Raw genomic sequence first — 24,679 nt, 5'->3', positions numbered from 1 at the left:
GCTCAGACACAATGACTGTATTAGAAACTTCCTTAGGGAAGTAATCAAAGTATGTTAAAGGCCTGTATGAGTATGTTAAAATGAAACTTTAGTCTGAATAACCAACAGCTACTAAACGCCATCAGTATCTAGAATGCATTTTTTTAATGTGGGCAATGAAAAGTTGAAAAATTACTGCCTTAGTCCTTTCCTAGAGTTCAGCATTGATTTTAGTTGAAATTTCATCTTGTGGCTCTTGAGCCAGGCTTGCTGGGTATGTAAGATGACTTCAAATCATTACTCGAACACATTTGTAAAGAAACATTATTCATGCGTTGAGAGAAATACTTAGCTAAATTTAAGCCTAGAAAACATTTTGATGGTACATTTCTATAATACCAGAACTGTGGGAAGTTGAAGCAAAAGGATCACAAAATCAAGCCCAATCTATAAAGTTTAGCAAAAGAGGAAAATCCTATCCAACATTTTCAGAATAAAGGCAAGAAAGAGTTAAGGAAGTAGCTCCATGTCAAGTCCCTGGGTTAACTCCTCAGTACTAGAAACAAATACTCTGAAACAGCAACAAAAAAGATAGAACACTTTAGAAGCCATTTTGAAGCCTTTGTAATTATGTACAGGGATGGGTTACAGCTGTTCTAACTCACAGGCTCATATGTGGTGGGATCTGTGCTTGTACTTCTGCAGGGAACAGTGACTCTCAGGGCCAGCATGCCACACTCCAACCACAGCGGCACCTCCTTCTTCCTCACGGGCCTCCCAGGCCTGGAGCATGTGCGCGTCTGGATCTCCATACCTCTGTGTGCCATGTATGTGGCCTCTCTGGCAGGGAACAGCCTGATCCTGTGGGTCGTGAGGTCGGAGCCCTCCCTGCACCAGCCCATGTACTACTTTCTGTCCATGCTGGCAGTGACTGACCTGGGCCTGTCTGCCTCCACGCTGCCCAGCATGCTCCCCATCTACATGCTGGGTGCCCGGGAAGTGGCGGTGGACGTGTGCCTGGCCCAGCTCTTCTTCATCCATACATTCTCCATCATGGAGTCCTCCGTGCTGCTGACCATGGCCTTTGACCGCTTTGTGGCCATCAGCAACCCCCTGCGCTATGGCACCATCCTCACGAGCTCGCGCATTGCCGGCCTGGGTTTGGCCATCGTGGTGCGCAGCGTTGGCCTGCACGTCCCCGCCCCCGTCATGCTCAAGAAGCTGCCTTACTGCGGGAAGCGCCTGCTGTCCCACTCCTACTGCCTGCACCCGGATGTCATGAAGCTGGCGTGTGCTGACACCCGCGTCAACAGCGCCTATGGGCTCTTTGTGGTTCTCTCCACTCTGGGTTTGGACTCCGTGCTCATCGTCCTCTCCTATGTGCTGATCCTGCAAACAGTGCTGTCCATTGCCTCCAAGGCCGAGCGCCTGAAAGCCCTCAACACCTGCGTCTCCCACATCTGTTCTGTGCTGCTGTTTTACACGCCTATGATCGGCCTCTCCATGATCCACCGATTTGGGAAGCGGGCCTCGCCCTGCATCAGGGTTTTGCTGTCCTATCTTCACTTTCTTACACCTCCAGTGCTCAATCCAGTTGTTTACACCATCAAGACCAAGCAGATCCGATGGAGGATGGCACGCGTCTTCTGGTCAAATGGATCTGTCGTCAGAGACACCCAGGGTCATTAAAATTTTGGTGGAGAAAGAAAAGGAGGAAGAGATTATAATCATGGTGTTGTTTCAGAGCACTGAACACACAAGGAGTTAGACGAATATCTGTAAGACGAGTATCTGTTAGACGAATATCTGAGTTGAAGAATATCTGTAAGAGGCACAATCTGTCCTCATGTGTCTTCCATATAAAATCTCATCATGAGAAAAAAAAATGGTTAACATTGTACTTTACTTAGCTTTCATTACACAATTTGGACCAGATACCAACCAGGTTCTACATGCTATTACAATATCTGGAAATAGAAGTAAAAGACATTGTCTTCCTTTTTAAGAAAGATATGTACAATTTAAGACTCATGAAGGGAAGTGTAACTGTAATGAAAAAGAATCTAAAATTAATTTAAGAACTTTATAGTTGTAGAAACATAGAAATAATGCTTTGTCCTAGAATTTAGGAGAGTATTTTTTGATAATAGGATATGAAAAAAGTTTAGGATTCAATCACATTAGAGGTATTTTTAAAAGTCTCCACCAAAATATACTATTCATTTGTTCAGCTACTGTTCTCTTTTCCAAGTTGCATCTTTCCTCTTTTTCATATGATGCTTCCATATATTTAACATGTGGCTTAGTTACTGAATGAAAGAATGAGTGGGTGATTGGGTTGCTCACTTGGGGAAGACTGTTTGCAATAGTAAAATGTATATAAGACGGTGTAATTAAAAATAACAAAATACCTGTGAATAAATTTAACTAAAGACTTGAAGTGTTTGTGTATAGAAAACTAAGAAATATTGCTGAAGAGTATTTAACACGATGAAGAAAATAGGAAAATATTTTATGTCCTTGCATAAAAAGACTCAATATTCTTAAGACGTCAGTATTACCCAAAGTATATATAGGTTCAGTGTAATTTTATCAAAATTCCAATAACAGCTTTTAAATATCATAAATGGATGCCCAATCTTCAATTTATGTTAATTTTTACAGAGGTCTGAATTTTGAGACATTTTTGGTAAAAAAGAAAAAATGGAAATTTGATACTTCTAGATTTCCATGTATTGCAAACCTATGATAATAAAAAGTGGTGTGGCAGTATCACAATAGAACTATCCCTACAATAAGTATTGGAATAAGAACAAATGGGATAGAAATGTGAATTAAAAATCATCACCACATCAGTGAGCACACAATTTTAAGAATGACTAGTGGGCCTGGGACAGAAGAAGAGAGGATTTTACTTGAAAGTTACACACTTTATGTTAGGATAGGAGAATATGCCCTAAGGATGCAATGTACAGAACGATGACTATAGTTATAATATATCATATGTTTCAAAATTACTAAAAGAGTAGATTTTCAGTGTTCTGTCTACAAACAGTTAAGTGAGGTGATGGATATACTAATTATTCTGAGTTTTTCATTTCACAATGTATACATATAAGATCACACTGAACCATATATACTATATGTAATTATTATTTGTCAGTTAAAACTAAAGCTTATGCCAAAAATACACAAATATTTGTTATCATACTTCTGAAAATGTTTTATTACATAGAATATGTGTGGAAATTACACAACTCAACAGTAACAACAAAAGAGGGCTTGATAGAGCATTTTGTCAAGAAGTTATACAAATGGCCAGCATGAGATGATAAAGATCATGATCCATTAGTGAAATTCCGACTAAAATAAGAATGAAATAGTAATCCAAATTTACTAGATGACAATGAAAATTAAAGGAAAATAATTTTTTGGGCATTGTCTTGGTTATTTTGTTGTGGTTGTTGGGAGAAAATATCTGATGCCCCAAATTAAGGAAGGGAAGGTCTATTTAGCTCACAGTTTCTGGAGGTTTTAGTTTATATTTGGCTGACTCTAACAGAGTGGCACATGGCAGAGTGAAAATGTTTATGGTGGTGGAAAATAGTAGAAACAACAAGAGCAACCTCCTAATTTTTATTCACTCTTGTGAAAGTGGCCATACAACCAAAATTGTTGTATAGATTCCATGCTATTCTCAATAAACTACCACTAGCATACCTCACAGATCTAGAGAAAACTTTCCTTAATTTCATCTGGAACCAGAAGAGACCCAGAAGAGCATAAGCAATCCTGGGCAACAAGGACAAGTCAGGTGGAATCACAATCCCTGACCTGAAATTATACTACAAAGCTACTGTCATAAAATCAACCTGGTACTGGCTAAAAAACAGACCTGAGGATCAATGGAACAGACTGGAAGAAACAGCTATAACCACAAACACACTCAGCCACCTAATCTTTGACAAAGGGGCCAAACAAACTCACTGGAAGAAAGATAGCCTCTTTAATAAATAGTTCTGGAAAAATTAGCTTGCCACCTGCCAAAGACTGAAAACAGATCCCAGTTTATCACCATGCACCAAACTCAAGTCAAAATGGATCACAGATCACAATACTAAAACAGAAACATCAAATCTATTGGAAGAGAAAGTAGGTCAAAACCTTGAAGGGGCTGGGGATTTAGCTCAGCGGCAAAAGCGCCTGCCTGGCAAGCACAAGGTCGTGAGTTCGGTTCCCGGTACCGGAGAAAAACCAAAACAAAAAAAAAAAAACCTTGAAGACATAGGGCTAGGCAGAGCGTTCATGAACAAAAACCAAACTGCACATGAAACACTTCAAAGAATCAACAACTGGGATGTCATCCTACTGAAAAGTTTCTCACATCTAAAGAAATCACCAGCAGAGTAAAAAGAAAACCCACAAATTGGGAAAAAACATTAGCTGACCGTCCTTCTGACAAAGGTCTTCTATCTACAACATATAAAGAATTAAAAACTGTCAGTCCCCCCTCCAATTCAAAGACCCAATCCAAAAATGGGCAGCTGAGAGCTGAGATGAACACACACTTCTCAGATTAAGAAATACAAATGGCAAACAAATACATGAGGAAATATTCAATATCATTAGTCATTCAAGAAATGTAGATTACAACAACATTGAGATTTCATCTCACCCCAGTAAGGATGTCTATCATTAAGAAATCAACCAATAATATATGCTGGTGAGACTGTGGAGAAATAGCAACTCTTCTCCACTGCTGGTGGGAATGCAGACTGGTGAAACCACTTTGGAAATCAGTTTGGAGATTCCTCAGCAAACTAGGTCTAGAGGTCCCTTTCAACCCAGCCAGTCCCCTTCTGGGTATCTTCCCAGAAGATCTAAAAACATCTTATCACAGCGATATATGTGCACCTATGTTCATAACAGCACAATTTGTAATTACTAAATTGTGGAAGCAACCCAAATGTCCATCCACTGATGAATGGATAAAAAAATGTGGTACTTTTATATAATGGGATATTACTAATACATAAAGAAAGATAAACTCAAGACTTTTATAAGTAAATGGTCACAATTAGAGACCATACTCATAAGTGAAATAAACCAGACCTCCATGTGTAAGTAATATATTCTCACTAGTGTAAGAACCTGAAAGTTTTTTTCTTTCCTTTTGCACATCCTTTGCAATTTTTGATGAAAACCAGGAATATTTTCTTAGGTAGTGGGAAGGAGGAAAATATTTCTTTATTGTGAGAATTTATATTAACGTGACCAAAAGTCAGGCTGTGCTTAGCGTGAGTATTATCTATACATGTGAGAAACTTGAAACATCTCGATTGTCCTTGTTCTTCATTCCCTTCTTCACTGCTTCCCTAGATACCACTTTTCAAAGAAAATACCCATTTTGCAGCTCTTTTAGTTTTGATAAAGTTATTATATAGGAGATTTACTGATGTAGTGGTGGGCTTTAGTGTGTAGAGCAGGGAGACTCACGCTGCCCTAATTCAATACTAGATTAGGACTTTTGAGACTTTCCTGGAACCATGAATCATCGTGTGACACTCATTGTGGTTTCCACAATATTACTGCTTTTGCCTCCATGACACCTTCCCCTTCCTTAATTGCTATATTCCCAAACTATTTCCTTGAGTCATGACTTCCTTTACCTCAGTCACCCCACTGTGTGAGAGGGGAAGTCAGAGATAGCTGGATTTGGCTGGAATTCCCTTCCTCGATGTGGATAAGTTTCTGACAAAGTCATTTACTTGGCGCTGTTGGTCTGTGTTATGCAGAGACTTGAAGATGTACTTCACAGCTGTTCCTGGTTTTTCACTTATCACATATTCATGCTGAAGGGCTGGTACAGATATTGTTGATGAGCTGAGAATGTACTCTGCTACTTTAGAATTTGAGTTGCAAGTAGCATAAATGTAGTTCCAGTTAAACTAAACAGCACAAATAAAATTATTTTAATTATTTTAGGGTAATTTGTGAAAAACAAGAGCAGAAATCTAGAGTGACTTCCTGAGTAACCAGTTGTTAGATGAGAACAGAACCTGGGAAGCAAGCAAACACTTTCCCGGCTACACACACACACACACACACACACACACACACACACTCACACACACACACTTTGTACACATTCTGAGGGGAGCCCAACTGTAGTAAAGAATCCCATTCACATTATCGGAAGTCTTCTTTGAGCAGGTGCTTGCTTATTGGGCTTAATAACCCCCAGAATTACTCACCCAACTATTAACTTCCTTATTACAGAGTTAATAGATGATTTAAGAGAAATTGATTCATCCAAGATGAATAAGGAGTGATGTACTTTGCTTACTGATTTCTAGTTAAAGGCTATAAAGTGAAATTAAATTTTGCTAAAGTCAGACAAACACAAAAAATGAGAAAATAGAAAAACAAACTTCCCATTTATGAGAAGATAGGGTGACCCACTGACCTTTGCTGTAGTTGTTTAAAAGTTTCAAGAGAAATTCACTAAAAACTTGCAATTGAGGTAAATTTTGCGGCTTGGAACTTCTTAGTATGGCACAAATTCTTCCTCTCTCGTATTTCTGTAATTCCTGCTTCAGGAGCTGAATTCCAAAAACAGTTATGGTCTTTCAGTGTCTAATGTACATATCTTGCTCTTGCTAGCAATTATGTTCTGGTTTATAATGACTCCTTTTCAGGAAGGCCCTTCCCAGACCCAAATATTTCTTCTAACACAGAGATCATATGCTTTTATTTCAGTGAGTTTGATCTACATGAGCAGTCTTAAAGGCCAGAGTGAGAGAGCTTCTGCAAAGCCTGTTTTCTTTTCTTCATGCATGTATTTTAGGTTAACCTCAGCCTAGGATAAAACTTTCCAGAGTGTGAAAATTCAGACTTGAGCAGGACTCAGAGATTTCTTAGTCACAAATCTAGATCCCATTGCATAACTTGTTTGAGAATACCTTCCCTTCTCCTATGTTCCCTAAGGAAAAGACCTCAAGGGCATCCCAATTTGCTCTACAATTACTCCTCGTTGAGGTCTCTCTGTCACTGAACCCTTACAGAGGGAAGATGTATTTCCAGCTTCGGCCTTCTGCACAGAGTTAATGATACTGTGTCTTGGAAAGGACAAGCAGCTGTGTGTTTGCAGATAGTAACAACAAGTTTTGTGGTAAGGACTGAAATAGTGTTGCACTGACTATTTAGGAGGACGATATAGGACTGTACTCTAAAGTACCACAGAGGAGAAGTTGGCAAATGTAGAACCCTCAAGGCCTCCTCAAAAGTACTGCTACAGCAGGGAACAAAAATAGAATGTATAATTAGGGAAGTCACGGAGCCCACTGGTATTTTCTAATTCTAAAATATTTCCAAATTATGTACACTAGAAACTAGGAGTAGATTTATTTTTGCCTCTCACACAAGTCAAGCTAAGCGTGAGTACAGTCTATGGACAAGAATGGCATAGGAAAAGGATGTAATAGGAAGAAAATTTGAAATGACTGGTTCACTTTCCTGTTGCAAAAGGAAAAATAACAAAAAAGACAATAGAATATAATGTAAATCAATAAAGTCTGACTTACCGAAACTAAGGTCATCTCTTTCTAAATCTATGCAAATTTTACAGCTATTTAACATAAATATTACTATTAAAGTAGACTTTCTATCAATCTCAGGCTCTAACAACTCCCTCACCAAGGATACGTTATTTCTCATACTTCATCCATTTTCAGTGAATTACTGGAAATTCATAAAAGCATACATTGAAAGAGTAAAACAATTTGTCCAATTTCTCAGTACAGAAACCAGGTATAAATTACCTCAACATTGAAATATTATGAGTGTATTACTGTGGGTAAGAGTGTGGTTTTGGTTATTATCATTCACCTCAATGATTATGTGAAATATAAATTCGATCATTCCAGTATGTGCCATATTGATATATTTGCATGTTTTCCAACATCATCTCAAAGCTTAAAATTGGGGAGAAAGGTTTCCTACATTAGTTGTAACTTTGTGTCTTAAATTTTTACAAATAAAATTTTTTCAGCTTTATGGAGAAATAGTTTTTAAAAGTTTTGTGTATTCAAGCTATACAATGAGGAATTGATATATGTTTATCTAATGTAATGATTACCACAATTAATACCTCCATCACTACACGTAGTTAACTGTTATGTATAGATACCTAACATTTATGGTCAGAAAATTTCCTATAAATGTACAGCATTCATTTTGCCATAATCACCATAATGGATCTTAGACACTCAGAACATACTCATCTGATAACTGAAAGTTTATATCTTGTGAGCTGCATCTCTCCTATTTCCCCTATCCATCCCCTGGAAACCACTATTATATTTTTTCCATGTCATATATAGATGAAGTCATATAGTATTTATCTTTCTGTATCTGGCTTATTTTTTTTCTTAGTACAATGTCCTTGAAGTTCATCTCTTGTTGCAGCAAATGGCAAGATTTCCTTTGTTGCGACATTATTCACTACAACTCCAATATGTAAACAATCCAAGCTTCAAGTGATGAAAGAATGGATAACTATGTTTTCCATAGCTACAATGAAATATCATTTAGTATCAGTTTTTAATCTTTTTTGTCTCCTATTTGGCCTACTTTAATTGCAAGTTGGACCAAAATAATGTATTTTATAGGATGAAGAGTTTTCTCCTGGAGGAGCAGAATTGAACAGGCAAGAAACACAGATGTGGAAATCAAGTATTGAAGACCGGTGAATAACCTCTTCTTGGTAATACTTAGATCCTGAGTTTGTTCTATTAACTGCCTGTGTTGTTGGTATCCTTTTGTAGCTATGGCAGGGTTCTTTCTCCTAGTTACCTGGTTATTATAAATTCAACATCTTTTCTTTCCTTCAACTGATGAATCCTTATGGGACTATGCCATCACTCACACACACACACGCACACACACAGGTGTGTGTGCATGCGCACACATTTGTAGTCAATCACACACAAGCACATATTTCCAAATGGCTGTTTTTTCAATCTTATTTCAATTGTTTTTTCCTTACAAGTTCTTCCCAGAAAATTATGTAAACATTTTGTACAGCACTTCTGTCAGGAAACATCAGGTATTTCACAATATGTATATATGTTCATCCATCTTATTCATTAGGGTTGATTGTAGCAATAAGGTTACCTTGTAGATAGCTACATTACTAGCCTCTATACATAAAAGTTTTCTGTCCTCTTTAAGTAAAAACACACAGGAAGAAAAGAATTGAGTCAGAAAAATTTGCCCCCATTGCTATACTATATTATACATGAGACTTTGGGTGAATTATTGATTTCATTTCTTATAGATTACGTTTCTTTCTCTGACAAAGAAAACTAATACACGGATTTTCCACTCTTATTAGAGAGTTGAGCTGATTAGAGATAAAATGTGTAAAAGTGATTTTAATGGATTTTAAGATGAAACACAAATTTGAAGGACTATCTCTCCCCATTTCAAACTGTAGGAAAGTGTCACAGTCTGTAATAGTTATATATTGGGGAAAGAAGTTGAGTGTAACACAAGTGAGTTGAAAGTAGAAATGAAAATTAAGGTCAGCTTCTACGGTAAGAAATAATCTGAAAGTTGTATTTTATGAATCTCTTAAAAATTAATTATTTTACAGGATCTTTTTTGTTTTGTTTTTTTGTTTGTTTGTTTGTTTTTTTCCAGTACCGGGAACCAAACTCACGACCTTGCGCTTGCCAGGCAAGTGCTTTGCCACTGAGCTAAATCCCCAGCCCCTTTTACAGGATCTTGTTATTCAAATATTTGATTATTAGCAAATTCTAGAAAGCTCCTGGTTTGATTTCACTGAAGAAAGAATAGGAAATACTTTAAAATGGGAAGTGCACCATCATGGAAAATGTATGTTTGCTAGTAGTGGAAACTTCCTAGTCCTGAACAGTGTATCAGACACTGAGGTTTACACAAGGTCTGACTTGTGACAAATTTTTTTGGTTTATACTCACTGGGTCCTTATTAATACAATACATAAAAATGACAAAGTCTGGTGAGCCATATTCAAATTCTTACATTTTTTATTTTACACACATACTTTAGATCTTAATATAAATTTACATGAATATTTCTACTCAAAAATTTTAAAGTAAATGAAAATACTAACATGACATATATGTAGAACTATATATTTTTGGAATTTGATCTAATGATAATTAAAAACATGTAAACACAGATGTTAACATGTCAGAATGATTTTATTAGTATTTGACCATAGGACTCTGCATAAATTTCGTATTCACTTCCCTATCAAGAAAATAACAATGGGTTGGCAGAGTGATGTTGTGGAAAGCTATAAGAGGGAGCACATATAAATTGAACTACCAATAATATAACATTTTGGGCTGGGGATTTAACTCAGCGGCACAACACCTGCCTGGCAAGTGCGACATAGTGAGTTCGACTCCCGGTACCGGAAAAACAAAAACAAAAACGAAAACAAAGCCGATAATATAACATTTTGCAAAGTTGACTTTGTTTTCAGAGTGTGAACAAAGAATATTTGGAAACAAGACTGACCACCTCTCTTTCCAGGGTGATGTCCCAACTTTCCTCTTTGGGCAAATTGCTTTTTTGGTGGCAAGTTCATCACATCCTTTCTACAGAAATTCCTCTTTCAATTTGCATTCTCTATACTTCCTTTAGTTTATTTCCACTGGGTTATAAGTGTTCAGAAAAATACTGTTGGGAAACTTCTAGAGCACCTTTTATTGGACTAACTGGTCCAACTCACTAAGCCATTTACTTCCAGGGCCTGTGACTATACATCTGCCTGGCTTCTGTCCGCAGGTGTCATCATGCGATACTCCAACCACAGCGGCACCTCCTTCTTCCTCACGGGCCTCCCAGGCCTGGAGCATGTGCACGTCTGGATCTCCATACCTCTGTGTGCCATGTATGTGGCCTCTCTGGCAGGGAACAGCCTGATCCTGTGGGTCGTGAGGTCGGAGCCCTCCCTGCACCAGCCCATGTACTACTTTCTGTCCATGCTGGCAGTGACTGACCTGGGCCTGTCTGCCTCCACGCTGCCCAGCATGCTCCCCATCTACATGCTGGGTGCACGGAAAGTGGCGGTGGACGTGTGCCTGGCCCAGCTCTTCTTCATCCATACATTCTCCATCATGGAGTCCTCCGTGCTGCTGACCATGGCCTTTGACCGCTTTGTGGCCATCAGCAACCCCCTGCCCTATGGCACCATCCTCACAAGCTCGCGCATTGCCTGCCTGGGTTTGGCCATCGTGGTGCGCAGCGTTGGCCTGCACGTCCCCGCCCCCGTCATGCTCAAGAAGCTGCCTTACTGCGGGAAGCGCCTGCTGTCCCACTCCTACTGCCTGCACCCGGATGTCATGAAGCTGGCGTGTGCTGACACCCGCGTCAACAGCGCCTATGGCCTCTTTGTGGTTCTCTCCACTCTGGGTTTGGGCTCCGTGCTCATCGTCCTCTCCTATGTGCTGATCCTGCAAGCAGTGCTGTCCATTGCCTCCAAGGCCGAGCGCCTGAAAACCCTCAACACCTGCGTCTCCCACATCTGTGCTGTGCTGCTCTTCTACATCCCACCCATTGGTTTCTCCATGATCCACCGACTTGGAAAGCGGGCCACCCCGTCCAGCCGTGTGGTGCTCTCTTACCTCCACTATCTCTCACCGCCATTGGTCAACCCCATTGTTTACACCATCAAGACCAACCAGATCAGAGTGAAGATCCGCCATCTTTTCCAGTGGCCTGGAACTAGCGTTAAAAATAGAGATCATAATTAAATCTTGAGCAAATGAATTAAGATAACTGAATGTCTTATTCACAAATGTAGTTTTATCAGTGATATCATACTGAACAGATTATGTGATGAACTATTCCACATAAAGACATTCTTTAGTCTAAAAACCTCCACTTTCTAATGGGAAGATACTAAACATCCACTTAGGGAATTATATCATATATTAAACTCTGCCAAATAGAGATAAAAAGAGAATTAAATTGCTGCCTGTGTTTGTTAGATGAATTTCACCATTTTTGGTTTTCTTATTGGAAGCTACCATTTTGATTAAAGAATTCAGAAGTGTATCAAAGTATTTAGAAAAATGATCAACAGTTTAAACAAATTCAAGATGCTGTTGTGTGAAAATAACAATGATTGAAAGTACTACTTTTATTGAATTTTTCTGCCTGCTCAGTAACGATTTTGTAGCTATAGATCACCTACAACTTTATCGTGAAAGTTATCTTTGTAGCAATTAATATTACTATTATTTGGTACAAAATTCTAATGAGTATAAGAATTTTGAAATTCATTTTTCTTTCTTTTTATTATTTAATTCAATATGTCTCATTCAATATGTTAACATTTAGTTTAATGGTACTTCAGGAAGAGAAGGCAATCTTTTCTGTTTATCCCAACTGTGTATAAAAATACTAAAATAGATGGAGGTCTTCAGGACAGTCTATGTTCAAGTGTGCATAAATATGAGCAATGAAATATTGATAGTATACTTTATTCCACAAAGATAGCAATCCAAATGCCAAACATGAAAATTACCAGTTTGTTATGTTGAATAACTCTAAGACTGCAAGATATACTTTTTTTTAAAAAAAGAAGTAATCCTATAAAATTAGGATTATTAGTTTTATTTCAATTTATTTTCATTCAGGAAACTTTACATTTTGCAACTATTGAGCAAATATTACTATGAAATCATATAACCATGCAGATCATATCTGACTTCTTTAAGTCAGAGGATCATGAGGCTATTATTGTTCTCTCTCAAAGAGATGATATCTAAACACTTAAAAACAAATTTGTTTATTTAAGTTACCCGTTGTTCTCTCCTGTTTCCTTCTGCCCATGTATATATGAACATGTGATACTGCACCGTTTTCGTTCTGATGCTCCTAAGTACATTGGTTTTTATCAGCATTGTATGCAGTGTTTCTCCTAATGTCCGTTGTAATTAGTTACTGCAGGAGACTACTTTTAGACAGTTGCCTGATCAAACATTTTTATATTCAATCTGTCACAGAAAGTTTGCTATTTGTCCCTTATTTTTCTGTCACTACATTCTTTAGGGCAGCAATAAGCAATTTTCATAGACTACATCACACACCTTTCTGCTATGTCATTTAACACAGGTTTTGAAAAAGGGATATGTAGACTTTTGTCCAGGGTTTTTTATATTTAAACAATGTCTCTGTATTAGTGTCAGTGTCGTCAGTATATTGTCTACCATCAGACATAAACCTTGTAATCACTAGAGTGTCCAGTACTCTAGTGTTATTTATTATGGCTTATTTTTGGTACTGTAATCACACAAATAATACTGCAAATACGTGAAGTCAATATTAATAATATTCAGATTTGAAAATTGGATATGCATTGTTCATCATGGCTGAGCCTGAGCAAAAAGAACAAGGCTTGAGGCATCACAATGTGTATTTCCAGACCTACAAAAGAGCCACAGTAACAAAACAGTTTAGTATTGACAAGGGAATAAACACACAGATGATAGAACAGCATAGACAACTCAGAAATAAATCCATGCATCTTCAGTCAAATAATTTTGCAACAAAGATACCAAAAATATTACATGAGAAAAAAGATAGCCCTTTCAACAAATGTTGCTGGAAAAACTGGATGTATACATAGAGATGCTTGAAAATCAATTTATATTTCTAACCTTGTCCAAAAAAAACAAATCAAAGTGGAACTTGATGTGAAGCCTGAAACTCTGAGACCCTTCTGGCTTGCTCAGAAAACTCCACAAGCTCTGGAGACAGAAGTAGGACTTGACAAGTTCAATTCGAAGAAATTACAAAAGCTTTTGTAAAGCAAAGAGTGTAATGAATGGCGTGTAAAGGCGACCCATGAAATGAGAAAACAACATTGGCTAACTATTCACAGAAGATTATTATATCTAAAATATCTAAAGAACTCAGAATAACATCAAACTAATAAACATTTGCCTATTTAAAATGGCAAATGAGTTGAAAAAACATTTCTTAAAGAAGAAATACAGGCAGCCAAAAACATTTGAAAACATGCTCAATACCCTTGCACACTGCTTGTGAACAGGTAAACTATACAACCACTATGGATTTCAAATATTTAATTATTGTAGCATCAGTAAAACCTTTAAATGTAACTTTAGTTAGTTAATAATAAGAGTAGCCTTCTTAATATGAATCTTGAAAACGTATCACATTTTGAAAGATGTCATACAATTACAGACAAATAAATGAAAGACCAGTACTTGACATGGGCTAATGACATTTTTTTTCCTAAAGTTTAATTTTGACAAAAGAGAAGCCTTATTAAGATATGACATTGATTAGGCTGAAAATGTATGTAAAATCTTATGCTAGTTACTGCTTCAAAATCATCCACATTTTAGAAATATTTAACACACCAGTTACTAACTGATGTGCCTAATGTATCAATTTCCTTAAAGATTTAATAAACTTCTTGCCTCAGATACTGTATGTGTTCTAACTCTGCACTTACCTAAGACCTGATGTTTGCATTTATTTGTGCATGGATATATATCCATATATGTGTATTCATATTCAATATATATATTCATATTCAATATTGGAAGTACACATATTTTCCGCCTCACTTATTGTATGGTCTGACATATATTGATTATACATTTGCATCAGTTATTATGTTGTTTGGTACAGATAAACACTGAGAACACTTTTTTCTTGTTAAATAAATCAAGTTTAGAGACAAAATTTAGGTACTTGCCCATAAGGGAGGCATAGGAAACTGCACTGGTGGAGATGAGAAGCTTGAATCATTTGCAAGAAAATGGATGTATCTTGAGAGCATAATGCTAAATGAAATAAATTAGATGCACAAACTTAAATATTGCATGGTTTCTTTTATGTGAGAAAACCAAAATTTAAATAAAGAACAAAATAAAAGATAGGTAAAAGGAAGAAGGGAGGTGGAGCTTTATTAAATGAGGAGATCAAGGTATGGAGTAGAGAAAGAGGGAGGGGCAAATGTGCCGAGAAAAGGAACTAAGATACATTATATATATGTACCAACTTTATATATGGAATATAAACATGTGCTGTAAACATGTACTAATAACAAAAAAAAAAAACAAATATATCCCTCTAGTTCAACAGAGGATCTTTGGCACAAGATATTCACTATAGCGAAATTACCAACTCAAAGTGTCATTATGTAAATTTTTCAAGTTATTTAATTTTCCCTTTTAGTTAATGTATGTTTGTGATACATAGTAAATACATTCACTGCTGGAATTGGGACTCATGCATATCACATCTTGATCCTTTTTACTTTCTCTTCCCCTCCTTTCTCTCCCGTCGTTCATATCCCCAGATCCCCTTTCCATCTCCACAGTCTAAATTCTCATTTTGAAGCTTTATTTTTAGAATTATTTCTGCAAGTCATAATCACATCATTTAAGGATCATTTAGAAATTTAGGTTGAGTGGACTGAAAATAAGAAAATGTGACAGCCTAGAAAATAATAATGGCAGGAAAACCCTGACTGTACTGAAACCAAGAAGGAAATGGTGGTCTCCAAGGCCAAATGACCAATCACAAGGTGAAAGTTGGAGTCACAAAGGGAAAATTTGACCACTGAACACTGGGAGTATGGAAGAGTTGATGAAAAGCTTAGCAATAGGAGACTTATTTTTTTGCATATCTCCCCTATCTTATTCTTTATCACAGTTCACTTCCTGTTGGTACAATTGTATATCAGAGTCCAGGTTGTTTATGTAGAAGTTTCTTTGGTTCACCCTTCTGGAAGCAAGGAAGTCCAAAGGTGTGGCACCTGCATCTGCTTGCCATCTGCTGTCATCCTCTTTTTGGCATTAAACATGGTGGAGAGCATCACATGGAAAAACAAAGCAAGCTTGTTTTCCTTGTGTGACAAAAGCAATCTTTTGATAATCCCTGAATTCAATAATCCACTAATCCTTTAATTTTCTGTTTTGCACATTTAGCTCATATTTATCTGCATTTAAATCAGTGCCCTAAATCAGAATTTATTCAATATACTACTTTCCCTACTACAAACATGCAGTGACCCTGCAAAAAAGTAATTCTGAAAAGTTTTAAAATTCAGTCACCTTAAAGAATATGATCAATCTTACATTCTTATGTCTAATGAACTGAGCAACTTCGTTGAAGATAACAGTATGTAATTTAGCAACCATTGCAAATTTCTATCATTTTGTCCTGAGGTCATGTATCATTTTTGTTGTTCTTGTGTTGTTTTGATTTTGTCTTCATTGTTGCTTTGTCAACTTTTAAATTTTTGAAATAAAAAAAATCATAACTGTAAAAAAAGAATATGTAAACCACTAGACAAGAGAAATAGAACATAATTTTAGTGTAACTTTTGTTTTGATCTTCTAAAGTTTTTACACTGCTCATTTCATTCAAATAAAAAATTTACTTAAACTGAAAGTAAAACCAATTTCTCAACGTCTGAAGATTAGTCTCTGAATAAACAGAATCCATATGGGCATCTGGCATGCCAGGAAGCTAACGGTTTTCATAAGGCATGCCTCTTAGTTTAAACAGTCATCATTGGGAAATCGATCTCTTTAAAATGAAACATAAACAGAGAAGTGACACATATCTGTATTCTCATCTACTTGGGAGGCTGAGGCAGGAGAATTAATTGAGCATAAGTTTAGGAGACTAGTCTGGGTAACATAGTGAGAATTATAGCCAAAAAGAAAAAAAAATGCAGCTATGATGAACAATTCATATCTAATTTTCAAACCTGAATATTACTAATATTGACTTTACTTACTTATTATTTGTGTGAGTACAGTACCAAATATAAATCATAACAAATGACTTTCCCAGTGTATGCAGATCCTGATACAGACTTGCATGACACATTGTCATGGGTTTTAGGGCTCCAGCTGGTTTGTTTGAGTCTCTAATGTGTGGACACATCTCTCACACTCTTCTGCATTTCAATATTTGGTGGACTATTGTAAAATAATCCTATCAATTATATGTCCTTTACTAAATCTATTCCCTTACAAACCCTGACTACATCAACATGCTATGAATGTCTGCTAAATGCAATATCTTTGCCTCGTCTAACACTAGAAAATAGCGCTACAAGAATAGCATAGAATTAACTAACTACCTAAAGATTAATAAAGCTTAATGGTTATACCATTAAAGATAGGGGTATGGAGTGGGAGAACAAAAGAAGAAAAGTTTGAAAAATTAAGCAATAAAAGATATTAGGAAGAAGCAAAAAGTAAGAAGAGGGATCCTGTTAAGGAATAAAAGAAAATTTTAATATTAGTTAAATGTAACAGGAAATAACAAAGAGAAAAAAAAACAGAAAAAAAGGGAGTAAGAGGAAAAGAACAATAAGAATAAAATAGGAAAAAAAATTAAAAAGGGAATAGTCACAAAAAGAAAAATCCCCTAAACCTCCAAAATCCAGTGAAGAATGAAGAGAAAGACAAAAGAAAGAAAAAGAAAACAAGTCCACGAAAATATTTTTTCTGGATTTCCTTGCCTCCTGCCTTGTTGCCCAGAATTGCTTTTGATATTCTAGGTCTCTTCTGGTTCCATGTGAATTTCACAATTGTATTCTCTAAACCTGTAAAGAAGGCTGTTGGCATTCTGATTGGGACTTCATTAAATCTGCATGACAGTTTTAGAAGTAGAGCCACTTTGGCTATACTGGTTCTGCTTATCCAGGAACAGATGACATCTTTTTATTTTCTCATGTCCTCTTCTACCCACTTTTCAGAGCACTGTAGTTTTCACTGTAGAAATGTTTCTTTTCCTTGTTTAGATTTTTTTCTAAGTATGTAATTTTGCTTAATGCTATTAGGAAAAGTATCTTCTCTAATCTCTCTCTCAGTGAGTGTTTCAGTTACTTCCTTGTTGTTATTACAAAATATTCAACACTTATAGATTAAAACAGGGTATATTTCTACTTAAAATTTGTAACTTTTAAGCCCATAGTTAGCTAGCAACAAGGCTGGGTGGCATGGGAGAGGGGCATGGCAAAGAAGAAATAGCCCATGCAATGGCAGGCAGGAAGCAGCACAGAAGATCAAGGTAGGATGAGGGATACATATCCTCTAGGTCAAGCTCACATTGACTCACCTCTTCCCACTAGGCTTTGCCTCCCAACGTCACACCTGACTATAAACCCATCAGCTCACTGACCCAATATCACACACCCATGGTCCAGTCACCTCCAAAAAGCCCCACCTATGAGCACATGAAGCTTTAGGGAATTTTTAGATGTGAGCCATAACAGCGAGTTTATCATTGTTGGACAAGAAGGCTGTTAACTTTTGAACGTTAACTTTGAATTTTGCTATACTACTTCATTTGATTATTAATTCTAGAAGTATTTCAGTGGAGTTTTTGGTGTCTTTTATGTAGAATATCATGTTATCTTCAACTAATGATAATTTAACTTCTTATCTATTTTTAAAATGTATTCATCTTGTCTAATTGCTCTGGCTAATATTTCAAGAATTATGTTAAAAAACAATATTTAATTGGCCAACAATTTGAGAAAGGGTAGGTTATACAATATAGAGCTTCAGAACAACTAAACAATAAGTTCACTTCAGGGTTCCAATGTTGTCCTCCCACTGGATGAGACACAGCCATGAGAAACAGTAGCCAAGAGGGTTGGCTACTCTAGGCTATGCTAAACACTTTGAGAAGTTTAAGATCAGGGTAGTAAAGGCATGGCCTCTTACCCTGTATGGCAAGAAGCCAACACTAGTATGTGTCTCTTAATCCAAGCTTGCTGCTTGAATTCTTGTCCAGTGGTCTACAACCAGGTTAGATTTGATGACTGATTACTTTCCTCGTCTACAATGTGAGCAAGAACACATCTCAGACTGGACAATTGCCATAAATTGTGGTGAAAGGACAGAGAGGCCTTCAGAGCCTGAAGGCATATCATAAACTTACAGACCATAAAGTTAGGCATTGGATTTCAAAACTGCAGATACAAGAAAGAAACCACTCATGCAAAAAAAAAAAAAAAAAAAAAAAAAGGAAAAGAATTTTTCCTTTTCCACATCTCTGCCATTAGAAAATATAAGTTAAAATAACCTTAATTTTCCAACTTTTTTCCAGCCATTCCAGAAAGAATGGCTATCATCAAGAAACAAAATAATAACAAATGCTGGCAAGGCTGTAAAAAATAGAACTCTTCTATGTTTTCATGGGTATGTAAGCTAGGATAACCATTATGGAAATCAATATGAAGATTCCTCAGGAAACTAAAGTAGACATTTCATGTGACCTAACTATTCCCATTCTAGGTAATTTCCTGGAAGTTTTAAAGACATTCATATCATAATACTACATGCACACCCACATGTACAGCAGTCCAACTCATTATAGATAAACCTTGGAAGCAATCTACATATCCTTCAACAGATAAATGGATAAAACAAAGTGGCAGTTATACACAACACAGTACTACTCTGCCATAAAGGTAAACTTCACTCATTTGTAGGGAGATGGATGAATCCTCAGAGCATGATATTAAGTAAAATGAATCAGATACACAAGCTTGACTATCTCAAGGTTACTTTTAAATGAGAAATTCAAAATAGAAATAAGGAGCAAAATAAATAATAATGGAATATAGGAAGGCAATTATTTTGAGAAAAGAAAGACAAGTTAAAGGAAGAATTGAACAAGGTTCTTCAAAGGGTAGTGAAATAATTAAGAAGTGTTATGTACATATATCATCTCATGAGGAAAATAATCATTATGTGCTGCAATCATGTACTAATAAAAAAACTGTCTGGCAAATTTCCTTTGTGGCTTCTTTGTAAGATGAGAAAATTCTTGTATATCCTTTGCTTGCTGGGGGGTTGTATCATTCATAGGTGTCATATTTTGCTCAATGTTTTTACCATAAATATTGATATAATCATGTGACCTTATGTCTTTAACTTCTTGACAGAAAGATATTATATAAATTGATTTCTGATATCAAACCAACTTTTGATTTTATAAATGAATTCAGTTACATCTTAGTGTATACTTCTTGGAAATTCTGACTTTAGTACCTAGGATAGAAAGTAGCCAGGACAGAATTAGGACACATTAAGGAGTAAATAAAATATAATAGCAGTGAATCAATTGAATAATGGTACTCTGGTAACAAGAAGGGAGTGAACGTCTCAAAGATGTTTCTGCACATTTAATTGTTTTTTCCCTTATAGTAAAGATAATTGTATTACTAAGTCCTATTAGTTCATTGAAAGGAGCAGTTATTGGTTATATTGTTTGATCAATTTTGCATGCCTCTCTCTCGTAATCTGAGCAACTACTTTGAAGATAACAATATGCAATATAATAACCATTGTTAATTTCCTATCATTTTGCTTTGAAATTCTGTATCATTTTTATAGTCTTTTCTCTCTTTAAAATAAAAAGTAAAAAATTTTGAAAACCTTTAATTGTTTTGTTTGCTTGTAAGTAAAATTTTAATATGTTTGCACATTGAAAACAAGAATCCATTGAAAAGGAACAGGGGAAGATATAAAAATGTATTCTACTTGAATCAAAATAAAATCAGTAATAATTTTAAGTAATACTTTTCATTTATTCAACAAACATTTATTAAACAAAAACTTGGGTTGCATTCTACCACTAATAATTCTGGTTATACCCAGAAATACTTCACAACTGTATTCAAATATCAATATTAATAATTCCAATGGTGAGAAACCAATATTTTTCTGCAGATTCTCTTAAATAATAATCATGTGGTTAATTTATAAGTTGTTTATTGTCCTAGTATAGTCAATAAGACTATGTCACAGGTCATAGGAACAGTTTGTTGTACTTCTTTTTGGGAGTAATTCATTTAGGCTTATGTTTCTGTGTCATATAATCTTATGTTTCATTATCACACTCTAAAAAGAACATGGAATCTACTTAACTTCTTACCCAATTTCATTTTATTTAAGAAATCTGTGACTTTAGAGTTTTGAGAATGTAAAAATGTGAGTGATTCTTTGTTATTCCTAGCCAACAAAAAGTAAATGGATAAGGAAAGTTTTCTTCCATATTATGTAGTTTGGCACTTTGAATTAGATAAATGAACCAGAAAAATACAATATACTCCTCAATTTCATACTGGAAAAGTAAACAGAAATTTGATTCAAGAAACTCATTCTCAGATTTCCTGTTTAAATAATCCGTCACTTTATAGCTCCATCAACCCAGTTACTAACCAGATACAGATGTCCTCAGGTGGAGAGAAGGGCATGGTTTCTTTTCACTACAGAGAAGGATCTTCATGTGATAATTTTCCCTTCATGAAAAGGAGACCACAGATTTACACTTGCCTCATTCAATTTCAGCTTTGGCGTTATATTATTACTTTATGTTCTAACAAAAATTTTGTTAAAAAGAGCATGCATTGTGAATTCAGACTGATCTATGAAACTCATTAATTCACTCAGTGATTTTTTAATTCATCTATCTGAACTTCAATTTTCTAAGTGATTAGATAAAGTTAGTACTTTGGGGGGGTTTTGTGAAAAAAAAAAAAGAATCATGTGATATAAACACACACACATATATATATATATATATGATTTTAGTATGCAAATATTTGCCTCCGTTTGCGATTTTACTACTGCATAGAATGTCTTTATCTCTGACTTGTTCATAAATCTTAAAATCCTAAGGTTCATGACCTTTTGCTTCTCTAAGGTAGTATGAACACCATAGCTCCCATGAACAGCCACTGTTTATGATGCTGTGGAGAGTAGAGAAGGCTATACAGAACTGATGCTTTAATAATTCAGAATTATCAGTCAACCTAACATGCTTACACATATTTCAAATGTGCACTTGAAATAATGTAGAAGAGATAAGGTAAACTGTTAAGACTTGCAAACAAGTTTAAGGATTCCTGAAATGTATTCCAGAGAATATCTTATAAATGCTCCTAAATTATAAATAAACACGCCTATAAATTTTAATTTAAATTGAGATGAAATCAATATTCACTGAGTATACACTATATGTAACTCTGTAGATTCATCTGAACAATTCCTAAAACATCCTATCTCGCATTCAAGAGTTAACATACTAAAAGGCTAGTGAATCCCAGAAGATTCCTGTCCCTTCAGGTACCTACTAATGAATAATAAAAAGCATTCAAACTGGCTCTCAATAGTTTTAGGCTTTGTGTTTACAAGTAGAAAGTTGTTTCTCAAGAACTCTGGTAACCAAAGGCCTTCAGATGTCAGGTGAGAAGATGACACAATATGGTGAATTTGAGTGCAGAAATAAGATACGAAATCTTTTGGTCAAAGATCGCTTATTAATCTCTAGCAGGTGCAACCATAAACCACTTAAAAGGATATTCATTTTAACTCTTTCAAAGACAGATTTGTTACTTTGGAGCATAATGCTGACCCAATTTTAGTTTTACTAAAAGTCCTGCAAATAGGAAAGACAGGGTGGCCAATTTTACGATAGTCTTGATTAGCCTTGGCCCTGAAGCTTAACAGAGTAGATTCTAAGAATGTCAGGAACCCAGGAATGGGAAATGGCGAAGGTATGATATATGGTGACGTTATGTCTGGGTAGGTTAAAATTTGCCTTTTTGAATAATGAAGAAAGTGTCTTGATTCTTAGATTTTTATGCAATATTATTAAAGCTGAAAAAGTTTAAAGAGTCCTGATTATGTTTCTGAGTAGGAGATTTGAAAATAAGACTCAAGAACCTTATTTCTTTAAACTGTTCTTATCATCACAGAACAAAGGAAGTAACATTTTGAAGAGGAATAATACATGGTTCTAGAAGGTCATCCTTTCAATAAAAGGTTAGATTTAGGGAGCATCAAAATGACCATCTGGGCAAGGTCCTAAATCACATTCAAAAACAAAAATAACTTAAATGTCCTTGCAATAGATTTTTAAGGAACAAAGAATTTCTGACAAATTTGATCACAAAAATGCTCTCATCGCTAATGTATTATGAATTTTACTTAGACATTTCATTATGAGACTGCCCTCCACAGCCTACAATGCAAGCAAATTAGGAAGAGTCTTTGAGTAGTTCTTGTACCACTGCAGCCCAGTTCGGATGGACAGTATTCAAACTTGTGGCATAAGTAAATATGTGCTTTGTCCAAATAAACAGCCAATGTATAAGTCATAAACAATAAGGGTGATGCCAATTTTTAATATTAATTATATGTAAACTGTATATACAAGACAAGTGTGTATAAAACCCAAAGATCTTACTTATAATATTAAGGACATTTTAGGTCCATAATATTTGACTAGAGATACAAGTACTATTCTGAAGTTTTAGAATAAATGTGTATTCATGGTGATAACCTTTCCATATCTTATTTTATTATAAAGTTTTTCTTTTAGTACCCTACATTTTCAGTAAAAGCTGGAGCGTGTGTTCATATACTATAAAAATCAGTGCATAACCCATTTAAATGTAGAATAAGATATTAGAAGCATCTAAAATAATGTAACACCGTAAATTTCATAAAAAACACGTATCTGAGGAATGCATGTTTACTGAAGGGGAGGTAGTGGATGGTTCTAGAAGGCCATCCCCTCAATAAAGGGTTAGATTTAAGGAGTATTTAAATGGTCATCTGGGCAATTACTGAAGCCTACTTGTATTGGTGTTCCTGTTTATTAGAAATGAATTGATCAAGTTGGTAAAGTTAATGAAATAACAGTAAGTTCTTTATTTTAAATTAGACCCCATAAAATGAGCAAATGAATAATATAGAATGCATGCATCTTTTATTTTCAAATTATCAAAGGACTTATAGTTTAATACAATACCTCATTTTTCATTGTTGCAATCACTATCAGTTAAAATGAATCTATTAATAAGACAAGAATTCCAATTACAGTCTAAATACTCTCAGATTCTAAAATTCTGTCTGACATATCAACAGTGGTGCCTTAGACAAAACATTTCATTCTAGGACCAGTATGCTATCGTGGGATCACACTGCCGGTCAACACCACTAGCTCCATCTTCTCCAGCTTCCTGGTCACAGGCATTCCTGGGCTGGAGGCTGCACACATTGGCATCTCCATACCCTTCTGTGCCATGTTCCTCATTACCCTGGTGGGCAACGTGACCATCATGACAGTTATCTGGAGGGAGCACACCCTCCATGTGCCTATGTACCTCTTCCTGGCCATGCTGGCTGCCTCTGATCTGGGCCTGTCACTCTCCACCTTTCCGACCTTGCTGAGCATCTTCTGGCTGGATGCACGAGAGCTGACTTTCCCGGCTTGCTTCACCCAAATGTTCTTTATTCACACTTTTCAGAAATTTGAGTCTGCTGTTATTCTGGTCATGGCCTTTGACCGCTATGTAGCCATTTCTCATCCACTGCACTATTCCTCCATCCTCACTCACAGGGTGATCTCCAGGATAGCCGTGGCTATTCTCTTGCGAACCTTGGCAGTAGAGGTACCTCTCCCCATTCTCTTGAAGAGGCTGTGCTTCTGTCGCTCCAATGTACTTTCCCACTCTTACTGTCTGCATCCTGACATCATAAAGCTCTCCTGCTCTAATACAAGGATCAACAGCAGCTTAGGATTGTTTGTAGTACTGTCCACCATGGGACTTGACTTCCTCCTC

General features: G+C 36.0%; 3 protein-coding genes across 3 annotated transcripts; all 3 read left to right on the top strand.

Annotated features, from left to right (window-relative positions):
* Positions 1 to 708: 708 nt before the first annotated feature.
* On the top strand, positions 709 to 1,668 carry LOC102025565 (olfactory receptor 51G2-like). Its single transcript, XM_005380069.1, has one exon. It carries the CDS (start codon positions 709 to 711, stop codon positions 1,666 to 1,668), a length of 960 nt encoding a protein of 319 aa, XP_005380126.1.
* A 9,158-nt stretch (positions 1,669 to 10,826) lies between these two features.
* On the top strand, positions 10,827 to 11,786 carry LOC102003015 (olfactory receptor 51G2-like). The gene has a single exon (XM_005380485.1). The coding sequence runs from the start codon at positions 10,827 to 10,829 to the stop codon at positions 11,784 to 11,786; it is 960 nt and encodes a 319-aa protein (XP_005380542.1).
* Positions 11,787 to 22,590: 10,804 nt separating this feature from the next.
* On the top strand, positions 22,591 to 24,676 carry LOC102030411 (olfactory receptor 51G2-like; the record flags this gene model as incomplete). The annotated part of the gene is made up of 2 exons (XM_013511728.1): positions 22,591 to 22,606; positions 24,012 to 24,676. Coding segments are annotated over exons 1-2 (681 nt in total), but the record flags the coding sequence as incomplete, so codon positions are not given.
* Between the last annotated feature and the right edge of the window lie 3 nt (positions 24,677 to 24,679).

The sequence above is a fragment of the Chinchilla lanigera genome, unplaced genomic scaffold, assembly GCF_000276665.1.
Source record: "Chinchilla lanigera isolate Chin_1 unplaced genomic scaffold, ChiLan1.0 scaffold00013, whole genome shotgun sequence".
Lineage (NCBI taxonomy): Eukaryota > Metazoa > Chordata > Mammalia > Rodentia > Chinchillidae > Chinchilla > Chinchilla lanigera.
Note: the sequence above shows the minus strand (reverse complement) of the source record. Positions and strands in the feature narration are given on the sequence as shown.